This window comes from Grampus griseus (genome assembly GCF_964374135.1).
Source record: "Grampus griseus genome assembly, chromosome: 15".
NCBI classification, from domain to species: Eukaryota; Metazoa; Chordata; class Mammalia; order Artiodactyla; family Delphinidae; genus Grampus; species Grampus griseus.
Window position 1 is genome coordinate 78,340,027 of NC_139009.1, and position 19,054 is coordinate 78,359,080.

General features: G+C 47.2%; 1 protein-coding gene across 1 annotated transcript in view; it reads right to left on the reverse strand.

Moving 5' to 3' along the window:
• Positions 1 to 19,054, reverse strand: part of ACOXL (acyl-CoA oxidase like) — a gene marked incomplete at its 3' end in the record, with an annotated part of 366,752 nt that overhangs the window by 71,153 nt on the left and 276,545 nt on the right. Inside the window, 1 exon segment of the mRNA XM_082672845.1 lies at positions 11,073 to 11,160. Coding sequence (XP_082528971.1) covers positions 11,073 to 11,160 — 88 coding nt within the window.

The following is a 19,054-nucleotide window of genomic DNA, read 5'->3' on the forward strand; positions in this document are numbered from 1 at the left end:
TTCCCCAGGCACGCAGGCTCCAGTTCCCTGTAACTAAGCCTCAGTGCACTTTCTGCCTGAGTCCTGGGACCTCAGCACTTCCAAAGGATGGAGATGGGGCCCTCTGCTCCTCCAGTGCAACCCCACCTGCCAGCATCTCACTGCAGATCTGTCCTCTCACTTGCTGGCCACACTCACTGGTTTTGGGCTCCGCTCCCCACCCATCCCCACCCTGGGCCTCTGTCTCCAATGCAGCATGGCCCCTGGGCCAGGAAAATTCCCCTCAAGGGAGCCTGGGTCAGAGGGTACCTCTCCAGCCCAGGCCCTCCACCGGCGTCCTGCTGTCTACCCGGCAAAGGCCAAGCTCTGCAGTGCAGCGCTCAGCGCACCCAGCCCTCCCCAGCCCACGCTTCCAGGCTCGTCGTCTCAGTACTCTCCTGGCCTCTCCCCCAAAAGCCTCCCTCCTGGTGGAAGAGGGGCACTGGCATCCCCTGGACAAGCTTTTCGCTTCATCACCTTCATCTTTGCCCACACCGTAGCCTCCTCCTGGAATGCACTGCCACACTTCCAACTTTGGGATCCTATTCACACTTCAAGACCCAGCACCAAGGGACCCTCTGTGAAGCCACCTTGGAGTCCCGCGACATCTGCCAACTACTGGTACCCCTCCCAGGCTCGGCGGCATCCACTTGCATGAGGGTGCGGTGTTCACATCTTACTCCTTCTCCTACTCCTAGCCCAAAGTCTCCAAGTAGGAGGCACTGCCAACTTTGTAAGCAAATAAATTACACTTCTGTCCACTCCTTTGAAATCTGTAAGAACTCTGCCCACACAGGGGGAGAGCATGGACCAGCAGAGCCTGCACTGCTAGAGGCAGGTAAAAGGCCAGTTTGGCCAGGCCCCGGGATGGGAACAGTAACAGGGTTTCACTGACGTCTGGGAAGCCTGGACCTAGTCTGAGCTGTGGGAACGAGACGCGGATAAACGGCGGCCACGTTCTAGATGTGGGCAGTTCCTGTGAGGAGGGGGCAGCCGTGTGAGGGGCCGAGCCCTGCCTGCAGTGTCTGGACCTCGGGAGGGAGGCTGTATCCCTCTCCCCATGGCTGCAGCATCACACGCCCATTCGATCTTCCTTCCCATGAAGCTGGTTGCAAAGGAGATCCATCTGTGGTCTTCGGCTCGGGCCAGGCTTGATGTCACGAGCGGGAGCTCACTCATCACGGATTCTCTGGGAAGAGTCCTTTCAGCCCAGAGCAAGCGTGGCCATTCACTTGGGAAGCCATGAGGGCCTAGCTCAGCTGGACTCCTGTCTCTGGAACCCACAGTCTTCCCGTACGCAGGAAGCTGCCCGCTCTCAGATGCATGGGGTGTCCTCTCGCTTATTCGATGTGGTCCCTGTCTCACCTTGACCAAGGAATGCTTCCTGGGGTCTGGTCCAGACCAGGAGGCAGAGCGAGAGGCAGCCATCGGTGGTGGCCACATCGCCCGATCTTCTCCCTGGCAGACAGCCTTCCCCGTGGGAGCGTCCCAACCACTGGCAGATCCCTCGCAACTGCCGGGAAGGACGAGTCTCACAGCGACGCTCGGCTGGAGGTCACGCCCCTCCCTGCCCCTGATCCACCAAGAGAGCAGGAGTTGACGGAGTTTGGAAAACCAAGAGCTGTGGACTCCAGGAGGGTCATGGACAGGACAGCCGTGAGCCACTGCCCAGGGCCTGGCACCCACTCCGATGTTCCATTTTGAGGGGTTCTCCTCTCAATTTAACATGATGCTTCTGCTCAGGACTGGGGTGTCTCTGTGGCTCCCAGTCCTCTCTGCCTTTCCCCTGTCTCAGCGTCTCACTTACATGCTCCAGGCCCCGCTCGTGCCCCAGGTCCAAGTGCAATCTCATCCCGTCCGGTCACCCGGTGCGAGAGCCAACCCCTCCCTCGTCAGCCTCCGCGTTCCCTCCTACCTCACCCTTCACGTCTGATCACTCTCAAGGTCCCATAGATTCCTTCCCTGTAACATCTCCGGAACCCCACCCTCGGCCCCAGTCCTGCCGCCATCGCTTCTGAGTTCATTTCTGCCCAGCTTCCTCCTGGACAGCCTCGCCCAGCCTCCCTGGTCACGATTCCCCTCCACACCACAGATAGAGGCCTCTCCCTAACGCCCCAAGCAGGCCATGCCTCCCCCTGCTCTCAATCTCTCCCAGACCCCCACTGACTGTGGAGGTGGATAGTGAAAGCTCCCACACGTGGCCCACACGGACCCTGCGGGACCCCGACTCCCACCTTCTACGTTTGCCCTGCATCCTGGACGCACCACACCACAAGCGCTTTCCCAAGTCACCCGTGCATTTCATGCCTCCCATTTTGCCCTTCCTTCTGCTTGTGATGCGCTTGCCACCTACATACTAAAGGTAAATCTTGCCCATCCACCAAAAATCAAGGTCTCAGGGCTTCCCTGGTGGCACAGTGGTTAAGAATCCACCTGCCAATGCAGGGGACATGGGTTCGAGCCCTGGTCCGGGAAGATCCCACATGCCGCGGAGCAACTAAGCCCGTGCGCCACAACTACTGAGCCCAAGTGCTACAACTACTGAAGCCCGCGCACCTAGAGCCCATGCTTTGCAACAGGAGAAGTCACCGTGATGAGAAGCCTGCGCACCGCAACCAACAGTAGCCTGCGCTCGCCACAGTAGAGAAAGCCCACGTGCAGCAATGAAGACCCAGTGCAGCCAAAAGTAAATAAATTTTTTTTAAGTATATCTAAAAATATCAAGGTCTCAAACACTGATCGCCTCACCTAGGACTTTGTGGGGAGCCACATGAACCCCACACACTGGACGACGTCTCTCCCATGTTCTCCCAGTGCACCAAGTCTGGGGTAACTCTCATCCCAGCTCCTTGAGAGCAGGGGCCTTTCTTACTGGATATTCTATCCCCAGCACTTAACACACCTCCTGGCACACAGCAGGCCTTCAGCAGAACTTGTTGGCTGAGGATGGGTGGATAAAGGCGTGAACAAACAGTGTTCTCCAACAGTGTTGTTTCTGAAGGACAGCTGAGTAGACGCTGGACTCGGCTGGGGCCGGCCAGATTTGTTCTTCATGGGGAATTGGAGTTTGAGAGACAGAGCAAGTCTCAACGTCCCCAGGACATCCTGCCATTTTGGTCCCAGAGTCCAAGGCACTGCCTTAATCCCATTCCTTAAGACCAACACGGTTTGCATGTTCCTTGCAAGAGGGAAGACCAGAGCAGACCAAGGTCAACTGCTCGCAGCTGCAGCTGGTCCCGTGCAGCTGCGGCTGGACGCAACTCTGGTGCTTGGGATGGAATCTGAGTGCCTCCTTAGTGTCGTTGCAAAAACCTTTGTAACAATGATCAGAACAACTCAACCGCATGTCCACGGCCTGGAACGGGTTTGCATACAATTTACTCTGTCTTAAACTTCTCAGGAATTAAGAACTATAACATATGCACAAGGCAAGGAATTGCATCAAGAAACTGTATTACATATTTAAAAATAGCTATTTTGAACATTTGAAAAAGCCATTTTCTCTGCCATGTTATGTCTTCTTGGCTAACTTACTCTTGGTTTCTGCACTTTTATCCTCCAGATCTCAGGAAGAAGAGGTTTGATGCCATCTGGACTATAAGTCCTTTTGGCTGCCCTCTTGGACACAGAACCATTTTCACCTATAATTACAGAAATCTGTAGGAATGTATTTTATTTTCTAAGCTGCCAATTAAGAGAGAATTTCTGAGTAATTTTTTAGGAAAAAGAATCCCAATAGATAGCTTCATCCATCTCTATTTACACTGATGTTACATAAAATTTCCCCATTGAGGATTCAACATGCACTTTGATGGACCAGATCAGGGGTCCTGAGTCAGTTAGGGGAGGTGAAATACTGATGAAATACTGATGAAAACCTCACTTTTAGTTACCTGGTGATCCTTTCCCCATGCAAAGCGGCATTTTATGCCACTTTGAGCATGTATCAAAACTTGTTTAATGATTATATCTCAAAGAATTGAATGCTCTTTTTTTTCTTTTCAGTTCTCACGTTTCTGAGTAAAAGCCATCATGTTCAAGTTAACAGAGCATTATGTTTTCTCTGCAAACAAATTCCCATAATTCATAAACAAAGAGAAAGGTAAATTCATGAAGAGGAGACACAGCACTATTTTTCCACGTGACATTTGGGATCTAGGTTAAAAATGAGGCTTTTGTCTCTGGTGATTTATCAAACTCCAGATTTCATAAAAGATAAAGATGCACTGAAGAAGGAACACATCATCTTAAGGCTTCATTTTGACACTTTGGGTCTCTAAAAAGCATGTATTTTGAAGCTCTCCCCTCCAGAAACTCAATCGTGTCCATGATTTACACAGTGAATTCTTGTTTTTCAAGCATACTTAAGTGAGAACAGGCCAGGAGACACCTTGAAAGAAAATGGTCACATTTGAAACATACAGATTATTTATAGACAGAAAACTCAAAGAACTGAAAGAAAATCTGGTTGTCAACAGACAGTTGCTTTTTCTATGTTTTCTCTGTAGCTCATTTTGGGTTTTGTGTGGGTGGCTCATGTGAACTCAAAGGTTATTTGCTAAATGTTTTGTGAGATTAGAACATGTTGTCCTTTAAAACCTAAATGCAAGTTTATGTTTACTGCAAATATGTTCAACTTTAGAATATGGGATATGGGATTTTTTTTAATATAGAAAATCATACCTAGAATTGCTATGATAAAACAAGATTTCCTATGCTTCTAGTTTTCATTCACAGTTTAGAAGGTCTTATTCTTAATCGTATTCCTAGCAGAAATCTCACAATACAGAGAGTTATGCAGTGCAAGTTTTTGCTTTTTCACCTTTTGGGTTAATTTCACCTGCCAACTTGAACACTGATTAGCCTTATTTTGAAAATACTTAGGTACCAGGAGCTGGAAAGTCAGTGTGGACTATAGCTCAGGTCTTTGCAATTTATCATATAAGGTACATTTTTCGATCACACAGTGTACAAAGGAGCAAAAAAAAAAAAAAACCTTTTTTTTTTCTTTAAAGGCGAGGACGGTTTATTTTTCTTGCCTCTTTAGCAATGCTCAGCTACCAGACTCAGGTCCAACAAGCACTTATGAGCCCCACCAAGTGGGCAGATGGCAGCAGTCTGCTGGATTTGAATCCCCCTTCTGCTGCGTGGCCCTGGGCAACTTATGTAGCGTCTTTGTGCCTCAGCTTCCTCGGAAGGAAACTGGGTAGATGGTGGTCCCTCCCTCATTGCCCTGGTGGGGGATTAATGAGTGCTCGTTAATCTCACACAAAGCCTGTGAGATAGAAAAGATAAGAAGCCTGATTCAGAGACAAAGGCGGGGAGAAGAGCGAAAAGCAGCACAGGCCAACTTTAACCCAGGAAAGTATGTGTTCAATAAAATACAAAGAAAACTCCCCCCACCCCGAAAGTTCAAGAACACTAGAATGCCCATTCTTCGGCGTTCATCTGCAGGAAGGAAAGCCCTTGGGGAGTTGAGGGTGGGAGGACTTTTCTCAAAATCTGATGCTAAAAAGCCTTGGGGTCAGCCAGCCCTGGGGCGGAGTCCCGGCTCCACAACTTAGATCTGTGTGATCCAAGGTGACTGTTCACCCCTGAGCTGAGTTTCCTCAAGGGCTGTGTGAGGTTGTTGTAGAGACTGAAGAAGTGACAGGGTCCAGGCGCTCAGCACGGCCCTGGCTCAGAGGAAGCACCGAATAGGTGGAGACAGAGGCCATCAGTCCAGTCAGCCAATATCCCGGGGCCCGGAAGGTAAGTGACATTTATTAGGGCCTGGGTACAAGTACTGCGGCTAAATTCTGTCCCTCATGGGCCTCCGCAAAACAAATATCCTCCCGGAGTCTGACCCGGCTTTTTCCTCGTCTCCCTCTTCCGAGTGCGACAGAATCTTCAAGGTCATCTGTCATAAAACTGTCTCATAAGTTGTCACCTCCAGCAAAGAAGAGTGAGTTATCAGAGCTCTCTCGGGACCTCCTAGGTGACACACTCCCAGGGGCTGGGCTGAGCAGGGTCCCCGGGGGCTCTGGCGAGGGTCGTGTGACAGCATTTCTTGAGAAGGTAGCACTTTTGGGGTCTTCAGGTCTGGCTGACACAGACCTCAAGTGCACCTACGTGGCCTGGGGCTTCAGGGAAGGAAATCCCGCGTTATGAAGAAGGGAGCAGCCTGCGTGGTGCCGCAGAAGAGATCTTCCTCCCCTCACTGGAGCCCGGGAGCCACGCTCCCTCACGCCTGCTCTCCCAGGACGGGGAAGGCTCGGAATGTGGTCCCAAGTTGGGCGTCGGCATTTTAGAACTTTCTCTCTTCCTGTGTCTATTTGATGAGGCACAAAATTTAAATCCGATGTGGCAAAGTTGCGCGCTCTGTGCAGGGTTTCCGGGCTCCGATGCTCAGGTTCGGCTAAACAAATTCTTCTTTTTAAGAGCCATCACGTATGTGAGCAGGGCACCCCCTACTCCAAACAGTCTCCACCCAGGTGCCTCCACTCTCTTCCTCTCTCCCTCCTAATATTGTGCCGGTTCTCATGTTCTCTTCTCCCCATGTGTTGTCACCTCCTGGGTTCCCAGAGGGAGCCTCTCTATTGTCCCAGACTCTGGCATTAGGGACCCAGAGAGTCCCACAGAGTGTGCAGGACATCCACGGGGGCCTCTCCCGGCCACCGCACCCTCTGACATGGACCCATCAACTCCCAGTTGCCACCTTTGCTCTCAGGAACAATGGGTCTGAGACGTGTCCCCCCATGTGAGAAGGACAGAGAAAATGAGGCCAGAAACGGTACTTCTCTTCTCCATTGTCGGAGCCTCCAAGATGCTGGTCTGTTGGGATCTAGCAGCAAATCGTACCTGTCCACCCTCGGCTCTCCAGATCCCCTCGCCTGCTTCCACCACCCATATGTTTAATGACTGCCAGACAAAGAGGAAGGTCAGCAGCGGGGCAGGGGTACCACAGCTCCTCCCTCCATCAGAGAGAGCCCTCAGGGCTCACTGGGACTGCTCTCAAACTCCTGGGCCCAGCAGAGGATGCTGATGGGAGAGGAAGGCACACAGGCTGTCACAGCCAAGGGAGCACCTGTGGTACTCACCCTGCTCCCCCACCTGCCAGACCTCCATCTCCAGAGGTCACAGCAGAATATGGCAGAAACCGTTATCCAAAGAACGAGATGTGCTGACTTTTGACTGTTAGTTCCACCCCAGAGGTCATGTTTGCCCTTCAAGCTGGGAGGACTCAGGGTTTGGAGGGACTTCTGTAGTTAAGTGTAAGGGGATGACAAGTTCCTAAACTCACGCTGGACTTTGGGATGAAGTCGTGGCATTTTATTTTTCTGCGCTTGCATATAAAGTAACGTGCATTCAAGGAGGTGATAAGTGTATTCCCGTAATTTCCTGGAAGATGAACGCCAAAGCTAGAGCTAAATCAAGGTGAATGTAATTTGCATAAAGAAGAGCCACATTAACAATGGGGAGGGAAATGCTGATCCCATGAATACTGGAAAAAGGACTCACGGATAAAATGCAGAAATGACGCTTTAATAACGCACGTGATCACATTTTTATTAACAAAGGACGTCTTGTTTGGAAGCAAATACATCCTTGAAACGAGTCGGAAATTGGTCCTCCGATAGGCAGAAATCCACACTTCTTATATATTCTAATTATAGCTACAACCTGCGCTTAATGCAAACATTCTAAACTCTTAGTCACTTTATTAAGAACCAGAAAAGGGACTTCCTGAAGCATAATGAGGGCTACTCACAAGCTCTGAGAAAGAAAACGAAGAGATAATTCTGCACAGAGCTGGAGAATGCTGGATGTAATTTATTTAATAAAAGTGCTTCGTGTCTCTTTTTTGGTTTAGGAATTGGTACACTCTTAGGGGTTCAGACAGTACGGTGCTTCAGCACTGCTATTTCTAGGGCAAGATAAAAATGTGTATCAGAGAAAAGGAATCATTTATCATCGTAATGGTTACATCCCACTTCAGAAACCACTAGAGACTGCTTAACATTTTTATTTCCAACACGGTTTTCCTGAGTCTTCAGGTGACAAATGGAAACTGATGCCAGAAGGCTTTCTTGCCGTTTGTTCCTTATAAAAATGGCTAGATGTGGAGCTCATTTTCATCTGGGGTGACGCTCAGGTCTGTGCTTTCGCAGCCTGATCCTTCCCTTCCCGCTTTGTGTGATTCCTTCAAAAGTCTCCAAAGGCAACATCTGGGTCCAGTCAAAGAAGACAGATGGGCTCCTTCTACCTCCTCTCCCGGCCCCTGGAGACCTCTTCCCGGGGCAGGGGCGGGGTGGGGGGTGGGGTGGGGGTGCGTTCTATTTGAATGTAATGACAGGCTGACTACATTTTTCCTGGGTAGTGTGTTCAGGGCATTCCTATCATTAGAACCCATTCTGTATCCTTACAGACCTCCTCATTATGGATGGATTTCTCTATTTCAAAACATTCCTAGGATTTCTAGATGCTGTCATTGAGTCCTATTATTTTTCTTGTTATCCTTATGATTTTTCTTCTGTGACTTTCTACGGCCAGATCCTCTTCATCTGTCGTGGAACTGGAGGCCAATTTCCTAGAAATCATCACTCTTGCTTACCGTGGTTATTAAGCAATAAAAGATTCACAATTAATCTGGATGTCCTTGGTGCTGTGGTAACATCAAATCCTTGACATTTCTTCCTGGTGTTAAGACTTCATACATTGGAACCTAACCCGTTTAATCGTTCTCTGTTTCTTCCTCTTAAGAAAAAGGATCTAAATGTTCCACTTTGGTTATGGGAACTAAGGTCTTTGTAGATTAGTAATTAACAGTAAGAAAAAAAGTTTTATTGAACACTAACCATGGGTCAGGTGCTAAGGTAAGGGCATTCAAGTATCTTCTCAATGCCCCTCCCCGAGGTAAATATCACGTTATCTACATTTTGTAAATGAAGGTGAGACCTGGAGTCCACAGGGTTCATCCTTGTGTCCCGGGAAGGGCAAGATCTGGTGAGTACACGGGACCCCAGAGGGAGGAGCCCAGGTGCTGGGGCCACAGCACCCTGGAGAACTGAGCCATAAGGTACACAAAGTGGCGGAGAAGGCCTGGGACGTACTCGCCTTCCGTAAGCGTGTCTTGAGCATTATTCCATATCCCGGATAAGTTCCAGCTTGATCAACACATCTGGAAAAATAACCCACTGACAGAAGAGGGGTGGTTTACCTAAATTTCCTAGGGGTGAGGTAGGTGCTGAGAGCACCAAGCCCGTCCAGGAAGCAAGCCCCCATGGGCTCCGGAATCCGCGGCAGCAGGTCAGCATGGAGCTCAATCCCGCTCCCTCGCCCCAAAGAGCTGTCCAGATGGTCCAGCCTTGGCACCTTCTGACGATAACCGAATCCCACGTGGAGCTGTCCCCACAGCGAGGATGGAGCACGCGCGGGGGCTCAGCAGTGGGGTTTGGGTTTGTGATGCGTGAACTGGCATTCTGGTTTCTGTATCTGTCCCTTCTGACTTTGATTAAGGAGCGTCAATTCCCCGGAGCCTCACATACGGTGGGTGTACAGGCAGATGAAAACTCCTGAATCTGCAAACCAAGGAACCCAATCCTGTACCTTACTGACCCACAGGGGAGGGAACGTTTTGCCCTTTCCTTTACCTTCTCGGACCCTCTGCTTCCTCCTCCTTCCTCTGCCCCAGGGAGCAGAAGGTAGAAATCAGAGTCTGGGGTGTCAGCGAGGCCATCGTTATCACAGGGTGTGGTCACTGTGTTTAAAGGCTGGCCCTGGGGATGGTGCTCCTGGCGGCCTCCCGGACCCCGTGAAGAGCCTGTGCTCTTGGAAAGTTCACCTGAGCACGTGCACACTCACCTGAGCATCCTCATTCCGGTCCTTACTCTTGAGCCGTATGCCATGAGGCTCACCAGGGTCCCAAGCACTGGACCGCACTCAGAGGGAGGGGAGAAGCCTGGCTCCGTCTATACCGAAACTACTCACTCCAATCCAGCTCTTGTCTGCTCTGAGCGATGGTCCTGGGCACCCCCACAGCCATTAATAACGTGGCACTTTGCTCCTCCTGAGCTGCCTGCTGCCCAGCTCGGGGGCTGGGCAGGAGGCAGGCAGTCCTGGATTGATGTCTTGACTCTTAGCAGGGCCATCCAGGAATTCCAGCCCTGAGACAGTGCCCAGGGATGCGACAGGACCAGCAGCCTGACCCTGGAGCTGAGGTGGTGACCAAAACCTGGTCCTGCCTTCTGGGAGCTGGCAGTGCCCCTGGTGTGATGGAAAACTCCACACAGCATAAACGCAGAGAGCGACTTCCTCTTATCACACTTTCCCCCCCATGGAGAAGGGCATAGGGATGAATAAACAAATGTCTCTTGAGGTTAAGCAATAATATCAAGAATAATTTGCCATATCTTCACGGATCTCACTCTGTTTTCAATGTTTCATCTTACTTTACGTGATTTTGGTGTTTTGAGGCCAAAATGAACATTCACACTTCCTCACCCTCAGCACGCTGACGCTTTGGACTGGATTGCTCTTTGCTTCGAGGGGGAGGGTGCTGTCTGGTGTGGTGTCCCCGGCCCCTACCCACTAGCAACCCCTGCTCAAATGCAACAACTAAAAATGTCTCTAACTGTCACCAAACGTCCCCTGGAGGGCGCGATCCCCTCTGGTTGAGAACCCATAGCTTTAAAAGGTGGTACTAGTCCTTGCTAATTTGGGGGTTAGGTTTGAGTAGTTTCGGTACTTGAACTTCTTCAGGCAGTGATCCCATTAAAACACCCTCACTTTGCCCACCCCCGTCCCGTTTGTTTATTTGGGAATGACAGTCACCATTGGGCAGAGGGCCACTGATGAGGGGCCAACATTTAGCCGGCTGGCTCCTGGCGCGTTTAACATTAGGTTTTGTGGGTGTCATTTGGTCAGTGTTCCTAGCACATGGGGCGTTATTTGGGGACCCTAAATTCAACACAAGGGCTCAGACCAGAGTGGGGACTGTCCTTTCTCTGCAGAGTCGGAGTCCCAGATAACCCGGAAGTCACTCAATCCCAAATATTTGACAAGAGCCCACTGACCTCTGTGAATGTGTGCCAGAGACAGGCAGGTGACGTGGTGAAGACATGAGTTCCAGGCACTGGAAAAGTCCTCGTTCTCGCTCGTCACCTGCCAAACTGACAGCAGAAAAATCACCGCTGACGATATTCTGAGAGAATCGAACTTCCCAGCAAGGCAGATGGTAGACAATGCAGCCAGTACAGCCAGTAAGCGGACCTACTGTAGGCGCCCCTGTCACCCCCAAAAGCTATTCGTTAGATGGAGAAATGCCAGAAACATACTGTGAGTCCAGTTTACGTGCTTCTATTAATTCCTCACACATACCAAGCGTGGCCACCACCAGTTGCCAATTCTTGAGCTCTGACAGGCGTCGAAGAAACAATCCGAAGGCGAGGGACACAGAACGTGAGACGGTTTTTATTCAGGTCACTCCATGCCTGGAGAACTGTAAATACCAGAACGAACTACTTAAACCTAATCTGCAACAGAACCTACCCACCTTCCCTTCCCCCTCCCCCCCTTGTACTCAGGTACTGCCACATGTTTTCAAATTCTTTCTTTTCTTTTTTCTCTTCTTTTTCTTTTTTCTTAAAATTCTGCTTAAAAGCTTTTGCTTGAAATTCGTTTCCTGACAGTTCTGGAGGCTGGAAGTCCAGTATCAGGGTACCAGCACAGTCAGGTTCTGGTGAAACTCTTCCTGGCTTGCAGAAGGCTGCCTTTTTTCTATTTTCACATGGCAGAGCGAGAGTGGTCTCTTTCTCTTTTTATAAGGAAACTCAGTCCATCATAAAGTTCCCACACTCATGACCTAATCTAACCCTAATGACCTCTCAAAGGCCCCATCTCCAGATGCCATCACATTGGGAATGAGGGCTTCAACACATGAACTTGGGGGCGGGGACACAGTCGTTCAGTCCATAACAACATTCCTTTTGATTTTCATTAAGAAATGTATGTACAGATTCTTAGAGGAATCTTGTAATTGAAAGACCATGGACTTTGGGGCTTGAGAGATAAAAGTTGAAACCATAGCCCCATTACTATCCACCTTTGTGGTTAGGACAAATTATTTCACTTCTGAGCCATTGAAAATGTTTTTTTTTTTAATTTAGATATAACTGACAATAGCAATATGTAGTTTCAGGTGTACAACATAATGATTCAATATTTGTGTATATTGCAAAATGATCGCCACCATAAGTCTAGTTCACATCCGTTCACCATAGTTACAAACATTTTTTTTTCTTGTGATGAAAGCCCAGGGACTGTAGTTAATAATATAACTGCTTGTATATTTGAAAGTTGCTAAGAGAGTAGATCTTACAAATTCTCATCAGATTGTTTCTTGAATGCCTGTCACATCTGCAGCATTGGCATTTGGTAGTGGCCGTATTTGACACGTGTGGGGGACGAGCATCAAGGTGGAAATCAGACTCACAGGACATTTATGTCATTTATTCACCTAACGAGTAGCTTTTTTCAGCTCTACTCTGGGTAAGATGGTCTTTCAGTGACTCTAATGAAGGAAGTTGTTTGCTTTATTTTGTTTTTTAATCAGAGGGAAGTGAAGAAATATAACTGGAATAAAATAAGAATGAAGAAAATACACAGAAAAGAGAAAAAGGTGTCGAATCACGAAGCCGGCAGTCACAGTCATTTCGGGAAGGCGGATTCTTTTTTTTTTTTTTTTTTTTTTATTTATTTTTTTTTAACATCTTTATTGGGGTACAATTGCTTTACAATGGTGTGCTAGCTTCTGCCTTACAACAAAGTGAATCAGTCATACACAAACATATGTTCCCATATGTCTTCCCTGTTGCGTCTCCCTCCCTCCCACCCTCCCCATCCCACCCCTCCAGGCTGTCACAAAGCACCGAGCCAATATCCCTGTGCCATGCGGCTGCTTCCCACTAGCTATCTACCTTACTGCGTTTGTTAGTGTGTATATGCCCATGACTCTCTCTCGCCCTGTCACAGCTCACCCTTCCCCCTCCCCATAACCTCAATTCCATTCTCTAAGAGGTCTGCGTCTTTATTCCTGCTTTACCCCTAGATTCTTCATGACATTTTTTTCTTAAATTCCATATATATGTGTTAGCATACGGTATTTGTCTTTTTCTTTCTGACTTACTTCACTCTGTATGACAGACTCTAGGTCTATCCACCTCATTACAAATAGCTCAATTTCGTTTCTTTTTATGGCTGAGTAATATTCCATTGTATATATGTGCCACATCTTTTTTATCCATTCATCCGATGACGGGCACTTAGGTTGTTTCCATCTCCGGGCTATTGTAAATAGAGCTGCAATGAATATTTTGGTACATGACTCTTTTTGAATTATGGTTTTCTCAGGGTATATGCCCAGTAGTGGGATTGCTGGGTCATATGGTAGTTCTATTTGTAGTTTTTTAAGGAACCTCCATACTGTTCTCCATAGTGGCTGAACCAATTCACATTCCCACCAGCAGTGCAAGAGTGTTCCCTTTTCTCCACACCCTCTCCAGCATTTATTGTTTCTAGATTTTTTGATGATGGCCATTCTGACTGGTGTGAGATGATATCTCATTGTAGTTTTGATTTGCATTTCTCTAATGATTAATGATGTTGAGCATTCTTTCATGTGTTTGTTGGCAGTCTGTATATCTTCTTTGGAGAAATGTCTATTTAGGTCTTCTGCCCATTTTTGGATTGGGTTGTTTGTTTTCTTGTTATTGAGCTGCATGAGCTGCTTGTAAATTTTGGAGATTAATCCTTTGTCGGTTGCTTCATTTGCAAATATTTTCTCCCATTCTGAGGGTTGTCTTTTGGGGAAGGCGGATTCTTATCTGACCAGGGCAGGGTGTGAAATTTGGCACTCTGACTTTTTTTGTTTCTTCTTGCCTTTGTTTTCCCCCAGGGAGAAGGGCAGTGGCACTCTGCAGTTAGCGCCGAGTCTACACTTGGAGGCTGAACCAGAGTTTGATCTTCTGGTCTGCTCGCTTTGACCACTTGATCATGGGATGGAATGTGCCCCACACACCTCTCAAAGGCCTCCCGGCCTAGGGTGGGGGACAGCACCCTCCCCCTCGAAGCAAACTGAACGGCTTGGTATTTAAACTTTCAGCAATTCTCTCTGCTCAAAGAAATAACCCTCAAGTAGAAAGTTAGGCTGTCTGAATCTGCTTCCCATTTGCTTCCAACTCATACCCCGAGTCCTCTGGTTGGAAGGTCACCTGCCTTCCCCAGCTCCCCAGTTCTTCCAGGGCCTGGAGGACGGACTCCTTTGTAAAAATCCTCCTGTAACAGAGAGCTTTGTGCTCCAGTGGAAAAACTGGCAGCACAGAAAGCCTCTACCCATGTATAATTTAGCATGATTACCTGGGGCAGCAGGCACAGCTCAGAGGACCGTGTCACATGCGCCTCGGGGTCCCCACCACAACTGGGGCATCTCATGACAGTGGAGGGAGAGGATAATGTCTGTCTTGCTCCCTGCATTGGTGTCACAATTACAACTGAAAAGACACAGTGGAGATAGGCGATTCTCAAAGGAACAGCCCACAGAACATCTCTGGCAGAGGCGAGAACAACAGCTGGCCAGACACACTCATGGTCCTGAAACTCTCCCATCACACTGCAGAGGAAAATGCCCGGAAATCCATGCTGAAGCCCAGTGGACAGGCCCCCCTAAATGTGGATCAGCTGCCCTCCACCACTGCATGGGAAGGAGAGACGAAGGATCAACTATAATGTGGAGGTGTCCAGGTAGAATTGCGGACACTTTTAGATTTTTTTTAAGTCAACGTGTAAAGTAAGTTTTCACAGGACTGATCAAGAGAAAAGCAGGGACAGAGAACTGGCCGGACCACGTGGAACCCTGCTTGAAGAAGGGACATCACATGGGAAAAGCTTGCAGAGGGACTTTTGCAAAACTGGCTGTGGCTTAACCCCTCCAACAGGATGAGGGAGAAGTAAAAAGCAAGTTCAAGTTAAGGGGAAAGGCCCCTTGAAGGCCTGCCAACCAGCTCCTGGGTGCTTTTCCTTACATGTCAACATCACTGTACTGCTGCAGGACCCACTCGAGAAGGCTCAGTGTAACCTCATCCTTGCTGGCAAGTGGCCCCTGGCACTGGCCACTTCCCAGACAGAAAGCCTGGCACGACTCACCCCCCACTGGACAGCACCCAGGACTTGGAATGTGGCGATAGGAAGGCAACTTTACGAGGGCAGATGCCCAGGAAAGCAACCGACTGAGAAGCCTCTGGTCCCTTGAGTTAGTTGATTGGCAGGAAGCCGACTGAGGGCTGCACAGTGGTCCACATGCCTAGGCAGGGTGGCCTTTGAGAGGTGTGTGGGGCACACTCCATCCCATGATCAACTGGTCAAAGCGAGCAGACCAGAAGATCAAACTCTGGTTCAGCCTCCAAGTGTAGACTCAGTGCTAACTACAGAGTGTCACTGTCCGCAACTGTAACCCCACTGACAATTGCCTTTGCAATGCACAGAAAGTTTAAATTTACTTATTGCACAAAAACATTGTAAAAAACAGAAATCAAATATCTAGCCCTGCAACGTTACAAAATCTTAACATGAGGTTTTTGGAGAAAGGATTTTAAAAATGACATGGTTGTTGTTTACTTCAAGTGGTAGAGCTGCTCCTGAAAACTTGTGTGTAAATTAGCCTTGTGCAAAACAAACCCTTCTTAAAACGCACCAGGTAACAGACACTGTTTTAAGCCCCTTATGTGCATTTGTTCATTTAGCTTTCAGAAGCCCTGCAGGTAAGCATTAATGATATCTTTTATTATCTTCATTTTGCAGGTGGAAAACTGTGACACAGATAGGTTGAGGAACTTGCCCAAGGCTGCAGAGCTGGGTTTGGACTGGGTACCCAGCTTTCTGAGCCCACGTTCCTAATCACAGGGTACACTGCCTCCCAATGGACTCATGGGGAGTTAGTTCCCTGGCCAACACCTGTCCTTCCCAAATACACAGTTTATAAAGATGTATTGTCACACCTGGTCAGGTTTGGTGTGAACCACACCCCACACTTAAAGTCTCTAAGGGAAATAAATGCTTGTTTCCTAATAAGTCATCATACAGCTAAGACAGAGCTGAACTCATAAAGAAACGCCTGCTGCCTTATCTTTGGTGGATGCCCATATCCATTCCCCCTTTTTCTTTCCTAGAAACACCCCAAATAGCTTTGGGTAGCAATATACCCAGTTAAAAACACTTAACTCCCTACAGAGGATCTACAAAAAAGCCTCAGCTAACGTCATATTTAATAGCCAAAGACTGAGTGCTTTCCCCCTAAGATCAGAAAGAAGATGAGGCTGTCCATTATCTCCACTTCTAATCAACATTGTACTGGGGGTCCTGGCCACAGCAATAAAGCAAGAAAAAGAAATTAAAGGCCTAGAATTTGGAAATGAGTAAGTAAGACAGTCTTCATACAAAAAGACATGATGTTTTATGTAGAAAATCCTAAGGAATATATAATAAAGCTACCAGGACTAAAAAGCCAATTAAGCAAAATCACGAGATACAAGACTGACATACAAAAGTCAATTGTATTTCTGTATTCTAGAAATGAACAATGGGAACTTGAAATTTCAATGCTGTTGCTGTAACATCAAACATATGACATATTTACAGACACCTTTTACAAAGTACTTGCAATATCTGTACATGAAAACTGAAAAAAATGTTGCAGAAGGAAATTTAAAAGGAGCACCTAAATAAAGGGAGAGATATACGGTGCTTGTGGGTCAGAGAACTACATATTGCTAAGACGTTATTTCTTCTCACCTTGATCTACAGATTCAACACAATGCCAATCAAAATCCCAGCAGAGGGCTTCCCTGGTGGTGCAGTGGTTGAGAGTCCGCCTGCCGATGCAGGGGACATGGGTTCGTGCCCCGGTCCGGGAGGATCCCACATGCCACGGAGCGGCTGGGCCTGTGAGCCATGGCCGCTAAGACTGCGCGCCCGGAGCCTGTGCTCCGCAACAGGAGAGGCCACAACAGTGAGAGGCCCGCGTACCGCCAAAAAAAAAAAAAAAAAAAAAAAAATCCCAGCAGATATTTTTGTCGAAATTGAGAAGCTGATTGTAAAACATATGGAAATACAGAGGACTTAGAATAGTCAAAACAATTTTGAGGGAAAAAAAAAAAAAGGTGGACGATTCAATAACTGATTTCAACACTTACTCTAATGCGACAGTAAACACAACAGTATGGTATTGGGATAAGAATGAAATGCAGATGAATGGAATAAAGTAGAGAGTCCAGAAATAGAGCCACACATGCATGGTCAACTGATTTTCAGCAAAGTCACCAAGGTAACTGAATGGGGAAAAAACAGTCTTTTCACCAAATGGTGCTAGAACAACTGAATAGCCACATGCAAAAACAAACAAATGAACCTCACCCTTACTTCACATCATATACAAAAGTAAACTCCAAGTGGATCATGAACCTAAATGTAAGAGATAAATCTACAAAACTTCTGGAAGAAACTATGTGAGAAAATTCTAGTGATGTTGGGTTAGCTGAAGATTTCGTGATACATGACACAAAAAGGTTGAACTTCACCAAAATTAAAATTCTGTTCTTTCTGACACTCTTAAGAAAATGAAACCATGGGTAATGGATTAAGAGAAAATATTTGTGAATCACATATATAATAAAGGGCTTCCATACAGAATTTATAAAGACAACTTACAATTCAATAGTAAGAAAACAAAATCCAGTTAAACAAACAGGCGAGAAATTTGAACGGACACTTCACCAAACAATACAAACAAATGGCAAATAAACACATGAAAAAGATTTGAAAAATGCAAATCAAGACCACAATGAAATACCACTCCACACCCACTAGAATGGCTAAAATGAGTAAGACAGGCTATGTTAAATACTGAGGATGCAGGGCAACAAGAAGTTATTGCTGTTGGGAATGCAAGTGGTTCAGCCGCTTTGGAAGGCAGCTTGGCAGTCTCTTATAGAGTTAAACATATACCTACTATGAACCCAGCCATTCCACTCCTAGATATTTACAAAAGATAAATAAAAACATATGTCCATACAGAGACTTGCACGAGAATGTTCATAGAAGCTTTGTTCATACTAGCAAAACTGGAATCAATCCACATACCCACCAACTGGTTAATGGATAAACAAATTGTAGTGCATCTGTACCAAGGAACAGTACCCCACATTAAAAAGGAACACCCAACGACTTGGATGGATCTCAAAAGCATTTTGTTAAGTAACAGAAGCCAGACATAAGAGACTATGCACTATGCTATTCCATTTATATTATATTATAAAAAAGGCAAACCTACAGCAAAAGAAAAATCAATGTTTTCCAGGAGTCAGAGTCGGGGGAAGGGATGAGATGAAAAGGGGCACAAAGAAATGTTTTTAGGGTGATGGAAATGTTCTATTGTGGTGGTGATTATAGGACCATATGCATTCATCAAAGCTCATTGATAAAACACTTGAAATTGGTGAATTTTAATATATACAAATCATATATATTATTTTACAATATATATGTTTATAATTATATTTATATATACATAAAGTAAAAAGCTGACATTTTTTAAATGCTCACCTCCCCAGACTCCTTTGCAACCAGGCTTAGACATGGGACCCCCACGGCCAATGAAAGTAGGCAGAGGTTTACTGGGTGGTGCTTCTGTGAAAACTGTTTTCCTGATAAAAGAGAGCCTGAGCTGACATATGCCTTCTTCTCTTTGTCCTTTTTCTAGTTTCCTGCTTGGAACTCAGCCACCTTGTGGGTGTAAGAACAGTTAAAAGCCACACTAAGGAGCTGTATTAGTTCCCTAGAGGTGCTGTGACAAATCACCACCATCTTGATGACTTAAAACAACAGACACTTATTCTCTGACAGTTCGAGAGGCTGGAAGTCCAAAATCTAGGTATGGGCAGGGCCATGCTCTCCCCAGAGGCTCTAGGGGAGAAGCCTTCCTTGCCTCTCCTAGCTTCTGGTGGTT